The following is a 13,166-nucleotide window of genomic DNA, read 5'->3' on the forward strand; positions in this document are numbered from 1 at the left end:
CGCGGCCGCTCCGAGGGCGGCTCCTCCGCCCAAACCCGAGGCCTCTCCAGGCTCTGCACCCTTCTCCCTGGCTGTCCACACACAGTCCGGCTCCGGTCGTCGGAAGCCTCCCTTCCCCTGCCCTCTTACTTTCCTGTCTGCTCCCCGCCTTGCCCCTGCCGGGCCTCGTCTAGGTGTGGTTGCTCCACACCCAGCACCCCCGGTGTCTTCCCCCCACTCAGAGCGCATGTGGACCCGCGCCCAGGCCCGCGCCAGCGCCCTCCCAGCCTTCCAGTGGTGCTGTGGTGCCCTGGACCTCCCACCCCACCCGGAGCGGCTCTTCCCCACTGTCTCTGGCTGGTGACCCAGCCGACCTCAGCCCCTGGACTTGCACAACAGCCCTTCAACGTAAGTTTCTTCAACATTTCTCCGTAAAATAGGCCGGATCTGCGACTAAGGGAGCTGGGTCTATGGTTGGAACGCGCCTTCACCCCGTGAGCTTGCCCGCAAGTCACTGAACTGTGCCTCCCTTTCCTTACCCTAAAAAGACAGGTACTACTCATCGCTACATGATCACAAGCGAGCTCCGCTTGGCCAACTCATGGATTCAGAGAAACCCTGTCTCAGAAAAAAGGAGGAGGAGGAGGAGCAGGAGAGGAAGAGGAAGAAGAAGGAGGAGGAAGAAGACAGAAAGAAAGACGGGGAGGGAGGGGAGGTAGGAAGGGGAAGGGGAGGTAGGAAGGGGAAGGGAAGGAAGACAAAGAAGGTAAATGGCTCTGAACTGTAGCTGAAATGTTCTGTTTCATTTCTCCTCAGGGCTGGGGATTTAACTCAGGGGCATCGCGCCTATCTCCAAAGTGCAAGGTCCTGAGTTCGATCCGACAGAGACAGAGAGAGAGAGAGAGAGAGAGAGAGAGAGAGAGAGAGAGATCGTCATTTATCCATAGTTGGGTGTATTGTGAAACATCCACTGCCAGCTGTACCAGCAAGAGCTATGAGAAAGCAAAACCCAGGCTACAGCTCTCTTCCTTCTGCTGGAATATGTTCCCTAACTTAGGAGAATTCACTCCTATTTTCCAAACCAAAAATTCCTTCATCGTCGTTATGGCTACTACTCCTTTCGGCTGCTTCTGGACAGAACTTCTGAGGGAGTCAGAATTACCAGTAGGGATCCAAAAGCTGAGCGCAGCAGTACCTCAGTGCCTGTCATGGGATTAATTGGTTCCAGCGGGCAGGATGAGTACTGATTGCTTTAGCTAGGAAGGGCAGCAAGTCAGGGGCAGTCCACACCAACAAAGTCTCCAAGGCATGTCAGGTATCCAGTGTCAGATACCGGGACACATTCTTCAGGTCAAAACGCATTAAGTACCACGTTCAGGGAGTCTGAAAGCAGCCGAGTACCCAGATAGGACTGTATAACGGTCATTTCTCCCAGGGCAGTGTTATTTCTTGTGACAGCCTCTCCCAGTCGTCCTCACCCTCCCAGGAGAGATCCACGGATGTTGCAACAAGAGAGGATCAGTCCAACAATATAATCTTGAGGCATGCTGCGTTCCATACCAAAGATAGTTTCTGTGGAGGTCCTCAGCGCTGTCTGATCAGCTGACGTGCATCGTCGCTGCCTGAATCGTGCGATCTGTAGTGGATCCTCAGCTTAGCTGACGTCCCTTCCCCCTGTGCCCCCGGCAAGTCCAGCACCACACCAACCCTGAACACGATGCACAAGCACTGCAGGAAATGCTGTACTCCAGGCCTCTTGTTTATCTTTTATTTTTGTTTATAGTTTACAATTTTTATAGTCAAATTTACCTGTTATTTTCTTATGGTTTTCCTTTTTGCTTTTTAGAAAGGCAAAAAGGAGGAACAGGAGGAGGAGGAGCAGCAGCAGCTGCTGCTACGGGGCCCTGGGTTCCAGGCACAGCCAAAGACAGAGAGACAGGGAGGGGAGAGAGGGAGGGAGGGAAAAACCAACCCAGAAGGAAAAGCCAGCTGCGGTAGCCCTCGCCTGCAATCCCAGTCCTGGAGAGGCTGACACAGGAGGATCGCCGTGAGTTCCAGGCCAGTCTGAACTATATAGTCAGACCCTGTCTCAAAACACAAAACGAAAGGAAAAAAATCCTTTCCAATCTCAAGTTCATAAAAATATTGTCTTAGTATTTTGTTATAAAAACGTATCTGTCACATTTAGCTCATGTGTTTTGAGTATAGCAAACCGGTGCTTTCCTCTTTCCTCACTGATGCACAATGCAAATGGCACCAGAGACTAAACTTCTGCATATGTGTGTAGGAAGGGCACGTTTCAGTTCAGATGACATCACGGGCTTCAACAACGCAGAAGTTTCTGTCTCTTTGCTTTGAATGTCTGTCATGATCCAAAATGGTGACACTTTAGCTGCATTCCAGGAAGCAGTAGGGAATGAAGGTAAAGCAGAGAAAAATGAGCAACTGCTCTCGTTATTCCAGAACCTGCCATAGGCCCTTCTGCTTATATTCCATCGGCCAGAGCTGAGCAATGGGGTCTTTGTTCTGTCCATCAATCAGAAAATACCTGCAATTTCTTCCCGGTCTGTGCCTAGGCTGTATTTTTTGGTCACAGTGAGATATCTGAAGATTTTTTTCCACTAAAACATTAAAATTGTATTTATTTTTTTTGAAACATTAGAATATAAAAACGATGAGCAAGGAAATGTCATATACCACCATTCCGCATTAACTACAATTTTTAAAATTATTTATTTTTTGTTTGTTTTTTTGAGACAGGGACTTACTATGTAGTTGAGACTGACCTGGAACTCCCTATGTAATCCAGGGTGGTCTTGAACTCACAGCGATCCTCCTGCCTCAGCCTCCCGAGTGCTGGGATTACAGGTGTGCGCCACCATGCCCAGCAACTGCAGACAATTTTTTATCCTATCCACTCCTTTTTCAAATAAAAATTGTATGTTTTAATAAAAATGACATACACTTTAAATAACTCAAACAATATAGAAGAGTTTAGACTATCTCAATGCCACAGTTCAGAAAGGACCATCATGAACATTTCATTTACATTATTCCAGAAAGTTTTCTATGAGTATTTACAGACAGGACGAGAAACAATAGTGATATTTTATGCAAATAGGGACCACAATACCAATGCCATTGAATTAAAAAGTTAATTAAAAATTAAAAAGCATTATATTTCATGTTACTTGAATTTAAAAGGAGCGAAAGAAGTGGAAGTAAAACTGAAGGAAGAGTTGAGCTTCGAAGAACGTTTCTTGACCACAAAAGATATTACTTCCCAAAAGATACCACCAAGGTTAAACAAAAATTGTTTAACACAGTAAGAGGTTAGTCATTTTCTTGAAGTACACGTTTCAATTTGTGTGTGTGTGTGTGTGTGTGTGTGTGTGTGTGTGTGTTGCTCTGAAAAATAAGCTCTGGTGACTCTTCCCTTCTCTCCTGCTGCAGCTTCCTGACTTCAGCTGCTTGTTATTATTACATTGTCTAGGTTTACAGCAATCCTATTCTGCTCTGTAAACATAATTCTATAGTTACTTCGCGTACATTCTAAATTTAAATCACTTCAGCTGGGTGTGCTGGCACATACCTGTAATCCCAGCATTCAGGAGGCTGAGGCAGGAGGATCCTGAGTTTGAGACCAGCCTGGGCTACATAGTGAGTTCCAGGTCAGCCTAAACTCCAAACTGAGACCCTGTCTCAAAAAAAACAAAACAAAACAAAAAATAATCACAAAATAAAAAATAAATTTAAATCACTTCCATGTTCATCACTGGTCCTTCTACCAACGCTTTTCAATTTCCAAGATCTTTATTTCAATTCATCTCATAACAGGCTGAATTTCATGGTTCAGCTGTTTTTCCAAGAAGGCTTTAGGATGGCGGTGTAGCTCCGTGGTAAAGCACTTGCCTAGCACGCACAAGGCCCTGGTTTCCATCCTCAGTATTTTAAAAATACTGGCACCTCTACACTAGAACCATATCCTAGTGTATAATATTCTTGAGTCTCACCTTCTTCCCCACAGAAGGTTGTAGGTTTTGCTCTTTACTATTTTGGGAAGAAGTGTGACAGCAGCCTCAATTTCGCCCCTGTAGCTGACATTTTTTTTCCTGCTTAGCTAGCTAAAGAAGTAATTCTTCATCATTGCTTAGTTCAATTTAACTAAGAGGTATTTTAGTAGTTAAGCCTTGTGAATCAAGCTTTTTTGAAACATAGTTATTTTCTTTCAGTGTGAAGTTTTTGTTTTTGTTTTTTTTTTTGGTTTGTTTTTTTTTTTCTGCATTGTAGTTCTGTTTTGGCTCTCTGTTTTTTGGCTTCTTTTCTTTATTTTTTATTTTTTTGATACCTGGGATTGAACTCCAATCCTTGAGCTTGCAAGGCAGGTGGCAGAACCACTGAGCTAAATCCCCGGCCCATTGGCTTCTCTTCTATAGGGATAACAATCCTTACACTGGATCATCTTTGCTGTCTTTCGTGTCTATTTATTCTAATTGCTTTAATCATTTTGACAGATTTAGCTTGTGCAACTCAGTAGTTTGAGTTTCAGTGGATGCATCCTCTGTTTTGTTAGTTGTGATTTACTGATTGGATCTGCAATGATGTTTCTTTATCTCATTCCCTGATTTTGTCATCTCATCTTTGTCACCCCGGTTTATTAAATCACGTTCGTGAGTGTTTTTACATTCAAAGCAGTTGCAAGCAATTCCTTAGGATGTGGGGCAGCAGGCGGAGGGAGGCTTGTCTTCTTGCCTTTTTCCCCTTATTTACCGTGAATATTTGGCACCCTTGTGTCTGCCCTCCTTTCTTGTCCTTCTGGTCCAGAGCTTCATGCTGCCAAAACATGGTGGAGAGAGGAGTCCCTGACCATTGTCCACCCCACTGTCTGAGGACCAGTCTGTTTTTCTCTCTGCCTTAAGGGCCTAGCTGGGTCTCTGGGTTCTCTACACTGTGCAGCAGCCTGAAAGGAAGAAGGGAGAGGGGAGAAGGCAGCCGGAGGAGCCTGGAGGCTGTGCTAGAACAGCTGGGAGTGCTGCGGTCCTGGGCTTTCCTGTCATGTCCTCCACCAGGGTTTGTGCCTCCTATCTGAGGCCGGACAGGAGGAGGCTACAGATGTCTCCCAAGAAAGGGAGACAACCCTGGCCTCGGCTCGGTGGCCCCATCTGTGTTGTTCTGCACCACATATTTTCTTCTTCTTTTTTTTTAAGAGGGGAAAGCCCACGGTTTGCAGTGGTTTCAGTCCGTAATCAGTTGGCTCCAAGGTGGAGAGGCACAGGAGCAATAGCTCATGAGTGGCTCAAGACAACAAAAGCAGCAAGATAACCTAACGGCATCTTTCTACCCCTCTTATTTTATTCAGACTACTTGGGGTGGTGAGCACTCACGCTGCAGGTCTACCATGAACCAATCACAAACGCTAGCTCCAGCCACCTCCAAAATTGTCCATGACCTCATGAGGCTTTGGGGGGACATAGACACAAGCTGTAACATTCTGCCCTGGCCCCCCCAAAGATTCATGAGCATCCCTTTAGGCAAAAAAGTATTTAGTCCATCTGTAAAAGTTGCTCAAGTCCAGTTTCAGCACTGCTGAAAAGCCCAAGTCCAAAGTCTCCTCTGAGACTTAAAGCAAATTCTTAGCTGCAAGCTCCTGTAGAAATGAAAAGAAAGATAAGCATTTCCGACAGTCAAGGATAAGACAGACATTTCCATTCCAAAGGTTCCATATAGGGGAATACAAAGGAATGGGAACAAAGCAAGACCAAAATCCAGCAGGGCAAACATTAAATCTCACAGCTCCACTTCTAGCATCCCTGGCAACCTGTGACAAGTTGTAAAGTCCAAAGGGCTTGGGTGTCTCCACCCCTACAGCACTTCCGGTTGTTATAGCTCCCGTGGCCTCTCTCTTGGGCCGGTTCTGCTCCCTCTTTGCAGTTTTTCTCAGATGATCCATGCTCCTGGCTTTTGGAAACTTCTGGGGTCTCCTTGCGCCTTTGGCTTCACACTCACAACTTCACCCACCGCCCTCTCGGGCGCCCCGCCTGGCCTCCCCGGCCTTCTTCTGAAACCCGGCTGGAAGCCTTCCTGACCCCACAACTCTCGCACTCTGCATGCACCTAAAACCAGCGCCATGTGGATGAAGCCAAGGTCTGCAGCCAGCTGGAGCAGCAGCAGCCAGTCTTCCCTCTCTTAGTCGTCGGGGCAGACCTCATACTTCCATCAGCCAAGCAGCTGGGTGGCCCAAGCTCCTGCTCCACTGTCCACGGCACACTTAATACAGCCCATTCCGAAGAGGAGGAAGGTCAGGCATGACTCACGCTGATTCCTTTGGGATGCAGGAGAAGGAGGGAGGATGCTCAGGAGTCTGACCATGCGTGGGAGTGGAGGGCAAGGCACAGGTGTGCTGGGCCTCCCCTGGCCCCTCCAGGGTCCTCTGTACCAGTGCTAGTGAAGCTGTGGCTCGTGTGCCTCAGCAGGCTGTTCGTAGCATTGAAAGCTCTAAAAATGAGCCATTGCTGCTCTATGTCCTTGTTTGGAGGCCACATTTGAGGGTTATTGTATTGGTTGCTGAAAGCAAATTCTGCCCACCCCCCAGTTTTATCGTTTTATCAGCTTTCTTTTATTTTACTGGGAATTAGGACAGAGAACCTCTATGGGTGAGCTGTAGATCATTATCTATATCACATTCTTTTGTTTTGTTTTGTTTTTTTGAGACAGGGTCTCACTATGTCTTTGAGACTGACCTGGAACTCACTATGTAGCCCAGGCTGGTCTCGAACTCACAGAGATCCTCCTTCCTCAGCCTCCCGAGCACTGGGTTTACAGGCGTGTGCCACCACGCCCAGCCCTCCACACATTCTTAAAGCAGTATTTGACTTAGTGTTCAGGTCTGACTCGTACCAACAGCGGCTAACACAATACAAAGCAAGGGCAGACCTGAGGGCCCTGCTGGGTACTGGGCCTGAGATCACAAGTCTGGAGATGTTCCAGCAAGGCAGGAAAGCCATTTTGCAAAACATGATTCTTAAAAGCCAGATTGAGGAATTATAGCCAGCAGCAGTACTGGCAGGCTGATGGAGAAACTGGCCAGAGGGAAGAAACTGTATTCTGACTCCTGCCAGGAAGACTAGCCAGAGTTGTCACCAGTGCTGGGTTTGGGAGCCATGTGGCCCTTGGCCCCCTGAGGAACCTGCAGGAAGTACCCCTTCCCAGCCTCACACCTCTCCAGCTGTCCGCTCTGAGTCCCACAGTGGACCCAACACTTCAGGAGGGGACGGATAGCTCCCTGCCTTCTAGCAGAGACAGAGCACCAGGGACACCTTGTGAAGCCCTAGAGACAAGAATCTCTGCCTGTCCTCACAGAGGCAGTCCCCTGGCGCATGGGTCCCTGGCTCCCTGGAGAGAGTCTTGAATCCACAGTTCCAGGGATGCATCCAGAAGTTTATAGCATTTGGAAGGCTTTAAGAAGAATACAGTTATTGGCTGGGGATTTAGCTCAGTGGTTCCTCCACCTGCCTTGTAAGCACAAGGACCTGAGTTTGATCCGCAGGGCTGGAAAAAAAAAAAAAAAAAAAAGAAGAAGAAGACAGTTTTAAAGAAAGGTAGGTAATGGGATTTGTTCCTTATTTAGAATGAGAGAAGAAGAGGACTTGGAAGGGACTCCCGCAAGTGAGAAACCTGGAAATGTAAGTTTCTTGGGTTTCCTGAGGTTCAGGGTCCCCTGAGTTAAAGAGCTACAAAAACACAGCCCTCCAGTTCCTGAGTCTATAGGAATCCCATGCAACTCTTTGAGCCAGAGCTACCAACGGGGAAGAAACCCCATGCCAAGCCTGGCTTGGAGCGGTGGTCACAGGATTCACATCTGCTTCAGGAGGAGCTCCGTGCAGCTCGTCCTGAGACTCCACCACGGGCGTGCCTGCCCTCACTCGGGTCACTGGAACTCTAGGCCTCGCCACGGTGGAAGGCTTCTGCTCTTCCAAGTTATCGCCAGAAAGAACTCTCTGGGAAGAAATATGTCAACTGTGCAGTAATCAAGGAGCTGCAGTCTACATAAGTGGAGGACTCTGAGGTCCTCACATTACAGAGAACGAGTAAGGGGCCGCTGGCTGCCAGCCCACTTCAGGGTGGCTTCCCTCCCTGCAGCCATGAGCAGGTATGGATGTGAGCAGGTGAGAGGAAGCCCCTCAGGTGACTGTGTTGGGCGGGAGCGAGAAAGTTAAAATGTTTTGCATTTTTTTTAAATGTGACTTCAAGTGGCACGAGAGCCACAGAGAGAAAGGATGTTTCATGTTGTCCAAGGCACTAAAGGCAGTCGTGAGCGAGAAGACACTTAACTAAAGAGAGGCAAATCACCGAGGCAAGACTCAGGAGAGGATGCAGAGCAATGAGTTTCAAACTGAGGAACAAAGAAAAAGAGCTCCCCAAAGAGCTTCCCTCCCCTTTTTTCCTTTTTAGCACTAGGTATTGAGCCTAGAGCCTTGTGCATGCTAGGCAAACACCTTACCACTAACCTACATCCCTAGCCATTTCATTTTATGACGGGGTTTCGCTAAGTTGCTCAGGCTGGACTTGATCTTGTGATCCTCCTCCCTCGGTGCCCCGTCAGTGGCTGGGATTACAGGTGTGGGCCCAGCTCTACCCGCTTTTCTAAATTGGGATCTCATTTCAACAAAGAGTTCTTCAGCAGCTAAAAATACGTCCGAAAGTCACATCTCTGGGGAGAATTTATTCAGACAGACAAAACAGACTGGGAAAGGCTGCTGCTGGGAGGGATCGGAACCACCGAGACGGGTTTAGGAAGGCTGGGAGGGAGGGTATTACCTGGCGTCAAGCAGTTGGCCAGGGAAGAAAGAATTCAAAGGAACTGAGAGAAATCACTCTGCCTAGAATGAGGAATAGAAATACTAGGGAATAAGGTTTAAAGATAGCACCGCCAACACACACACACACACACACGACATAGTCAACCGACTGGGGAACTGAACTAGAAAAAGCTAACGCCTGACCCACCTATGTGGTTCACACTGCTGGGCTCCAAATACCCTCCCCTGCCAGGGGCTGCAGCTGTGAGGGAGCCGTACCAAGGGAGAAGCCTTTGCAAAGTGGAGAGGGTTCGAGGGAGCCCGCCTGCCGCCGCATATGGACCGTAGGACCCCCAGGATAGGATGGTGCAGCACTCACAGCAGCACCCCCAAATGTCTGTGAACAGAATGTCCATAACGGGATTCTGCAGGTGGGATGAAGGGACTGGAGTTGGGGAGAGGATCCCGGACATCCTCATAGGAGGGGAGCAGGAGTCAGAGGAGTTGTGAGGATGGAGACAGATCAGAGCAGGGCAGCTACAAGTAAGAAACTGGGGCAGCTTCGAGAGCTGACAAGGCCAGGCAGACAGACTGCTCTCGATATCCTGGGAGCAGAGCCTGCCAACACCTTGATTTCGGTCCCATAAGACGGCGGGACCGCTGACCTTCAGAACTGTACGGTAACAAGTTTGTGATGTTTACAGCCAAACGTTTGTGGTGATTTGTTACAGCAGCAACAGGAAACTAACACTGACGACACCGCTGAGTCCAAGTGTGTGCTCCCTGAACTCAGGGTCAGAATTCCAGTCGCAGGGCCACCCTTTGCCAGCTGAGGGACCTCAGGGAAGTTACCTTAAGTTCGGCACCATAGTTTCCTCATGTGCAAAGTGACAATAATAATAATACCAATTGTCACCTTTATGATTATTGTGAAAATTAAAAATGAAATGCTTAGAACCATGTCTGACACAGAGTAAGCTGTTCAAGGTGAAGGGCTGAGGAAACGGCTCAGTGGTAGAGCACTTGCCTAGCATTTGGGAGGCCCTAGGTTCAATCCCCAGCAACACCCCCACCAAAAGAACAAGGCTAGAGATGTCATTCAGGCTCAGTGAAAAGTCGCTGGGTCTAATCCCTAGTACCACAAAAAAAAACCCAAAAACAAAAACCAAACAAACTCTTCCTGGGATCTCAATGACTAGAACCAAGTCGTGTGACTACACAGACTTCTCAAGATTGCCAGAAGTCGGCCCAGACTAACACAATATGGGCTGGCTGTATTCGTGAGAATATTTTAATCTACTGGAAAAGTCAAGAAAGAAAAAAAATAGGCAAAATTCCTGAGACGTGATAAGTATAGATGGTGAATTGATAATCCGTGAGACGCGCTAGACAGAGAGCACACGGGACATGGGTGTTAAGCACTGATTAAAAGGACAGGCACGCGGTAACCTACAGACAGAAAGGGATCGAAACCCCAGCTTACGAGGGGAGGATCAGGCAATTCCAGGCTGACAGCTGGCACCCTCAGATCAGGGCCCCGGAGCGCCCTCTGTGATCCCACCCTGTCTCCCTGGTACTCTTCCCCAGCTGCCTGAGGGTCACCACCAGGCTGCGGCCGGAGCCCAGGGCGCCTGTCCCTACGTTTCTCCCACAGAGCATGTGCAGCTCCAGCAGCGCCTTCTGAGCGTGGCGCACCTTGGTTCAGCCTTAGCTACTGTTTTCATATCCACACAGTTAACGGAGATGGATGACTGGAGGGAGAGGGCACAAAAACACAGGCTCCTTACGCCCTGCTCACACCTGATCATTTCTGTCCCCTTGTTCCTCACTGCAGGTTTCAAGTGCAATCAACAGAGTGGGTGACAAGAGTATGGGTTTTTTTTTTTTTTTTTGGTTCTTTTTTTGAGACAGGATCTCACTATGTAATTGAGACTGACCTGGAACTCACTATGCAGCCCAGGCTGGTCTCGAACTCACAGCGATCCTCCTGCCTCAGCCTCCCGAGTGCTGGGATTACAGGCGTGCACCATCACACTCGGCTTTGACGAGATTATCTTAAACCAGCCCATGCATCTCCCTGTGTCTCCAGACAGCTTGCCTGACAGAGTACCCGGAGGCCACACTGCACCGAGATAGTTACACACATGATGAACAATAACGACTTGTCCCCAAAGACTGCGCACATGGCTATCTGAACACCAGGAGTGCTGTTAGGTGGGGGAAAAGGAGAACGGTTATTGGATAGGAGCCTCGGAGCACAAGAGCTCTCTCAGTCTGCTCTTCTGACTCCAGGTCTGTACACTGAGTTCTTTTTGGATAACGGGAAGAGTTGTTTTTTTTTCTGATAAATTAGAGATTTTAGAACTTGTTCTCATCTGTGAAGCTCCTCTTGGAGAGGAGAGGCAGGGTGGGCTCACTTCTCAGGATCCTGCTGGCTCAGGCCAGTATGGCTATGGAAGTCCCTGGACTGTGTTATCAGCCTTCCATGACTGCAGAAAAATCCACCAGAGATAGTCAGCTCTTAAGGAAGAAAGGTTGGTTTTGTCTCATGGTTTCAGAGGTTTCAGTCCATGGTCACTAGGGCCTGTGGCATCACAGGGAAAGTGGGCAGGTGTAGCCAAGGACACATGTTCACCTCATCGTAGCCTGGAAGCAAAGTAAAAAGACAAGAAGGGGATAGGGTCCCAATACCCCCTTCCGGGTGCACCCCAGTGACCTAACTTTCTTCCAGTAGGCACCTCCTAAGGTTCTACCACTTCCCAGTAGCACTAGGGTTGGAGACCAAGGCTTTAACACATGGACTTTTAGGGGACATTCCAGACCCAAACTATAGTGTGGACTGGCTGAACAATGGGGTCATTTATCATTCATGCAAGATTTATTGAGCACTTACTGTATGCTGTGAGTATGAGAATAAATCAGGCAAGGTGACTGCCTCCCTGAGGTCAGAATTCACCATACAGGCAAACCTAAAAATTTTACAGTAATATAGTACCCAAATCTGCCCTCAATAAAGCCAAATATGTTGGCAGCCAGAGAACAGGGCAAGACATCAGCATTAGGAAGCCTAAATCCTGAGCCACCTGTGCCAGCAACCTGTTCGTATCTCTCGCTGCCAACCGCACCTGTTCTCCCTCATCTGTGTCACTTCCCCACTGGCCTTATGGGAGGGCTGCCATAGCTTTTGACCGGCCTCCAGAACACCACTGCTGTGCATTCCCTGGCTGGGCCATCCTGCAAGTGGATCCCTGGTGCCTCTGACTGGCTCTCCCCGCCCCCTTCCAAATGTGTGCCCTGCCCTGGCAAAGATGACATCCCCTGCCCGGCGTGGCCAGCATGGTGCCCCTGCCAGGTAGCCAGAGGAGAGGCAGGGAGGGATGGGCAGAGGCAAGGCTTCCCTGGGAGGCGTCTGGGCTGAGGCTGACACTAATTTGCTCTGGTCAGCAGCAGCTTCACGCACAAAGCACAAGCCCACCCAAGGCAAAGCACTCTCCAGGAAGAAGCCAGGCCTCAGGGAGCTACATGAATCTTCCAGGCCACCACTGAGCAACTGACAGCAGGTCAACTTGCATTACAAAAAGCCCATCTGCTTTCTTGGCATGCTCCTGAGCTGCCAGGGTTGATGAGGAAAGAAAAGAGCGTCACAGCCCTGCTGCCTGACAGCCCACATCCTGATGGCTGTGCGTTCAGCAGACTCCCACAGTTGCCGGCCTGTCACCGTGTTCCCAGTCACCACCCTGTGGCATCTGCCCCCAGCTCACCCCATCACGCTCAGCCCAAAAGGACAGAGAAAATCCTCTTAGTCAACACACAATAGTGAGGGGCCTTATCAGGCGTGGCTGGTACCCTCACAGGATGGTAGAGGGGTCAAGTGGGGGTGATACCATAGCTCAGCGGTACAGTGCTTACCTCACCTGTGTGAGGCCCTGGGTTCCATCCCCAGGATTGTAAACAACAACAACAACAACAAACACAAAGCCATGAGCAGGCCAGCAGGCTGGGCCGGCTTCTAGGCCCTTCCCCGAGCCACCCTCCCCCACTCACACAGCCCGTCCTGCGTGGGCTCAGAGACCTCGGGTGCAGACCCCCAGAAGAGCGGGCTTTTCTGCCATCCCCTTTCCAAATACGTAATTTTAAAAGACCCATACCTAGACATGTCATGGTATGATTTCAGAATTTAAGGGATAAATAGAAGGCCCTAAAACAGTGATGGCGAACCTTTTTGATCTTTCAAGGATATAAACAGCCCACAGTGGCACTCAGGCCATAGCACCCCCACTGCCCTAAAAGCTCCCTTAAATTAAAAAAAAAGTAGACCAGGGGCTGGAGATTTAGCCCAGTGGTTCCAATGTGTGCTTTGCAAGTGCAAGTTCCAGAGTTCGAGCCCCC

General features: G+C 49.0%; 1 protein-coding gene across 1 annotated transcript in view; it reads left to right on the top strand.

Moving 5' to 3' along the window:
* Nucleotides 1-1,083: 1,083 nt before the first annotated feature.
* The window catches only part of Sowaha (sosondowah ankyrin repeat domain family member A), a 33,459-nt gene continuing 21,376 nt past the window's right edge, over nt 1,084-13,166 (top strand). Inside the window, exons 1-2 of the mRNA XM_033761765.1 lie at nt 1,084-1,143; nt 6,103-6,277. Of these exons, the coding sequence (XP_033617656.1) occupies nt 1,084-1,143; nt 6,103-6,277 (235 nt within the window). The remainder of the gene's footprint in view (nt 1,144-6,102; nt 6,278-13,166) is intronic.

Source organism: Fukomys damarensis, unplaced genomic scaffold, assembly GCF_012274545.1.
Source record: "Fukomys damarensis isolate Sample0158 unplaced genomic scaffold, DMR_v1.0_HiC HiC_scaffold_9, whole genome shotgun sequence".
NCBI lineage: Eukaryota > Metazoa > Chordata > Mammalia > Rodentia > Bathyergidae > Fukomys > Fukomys damarensis.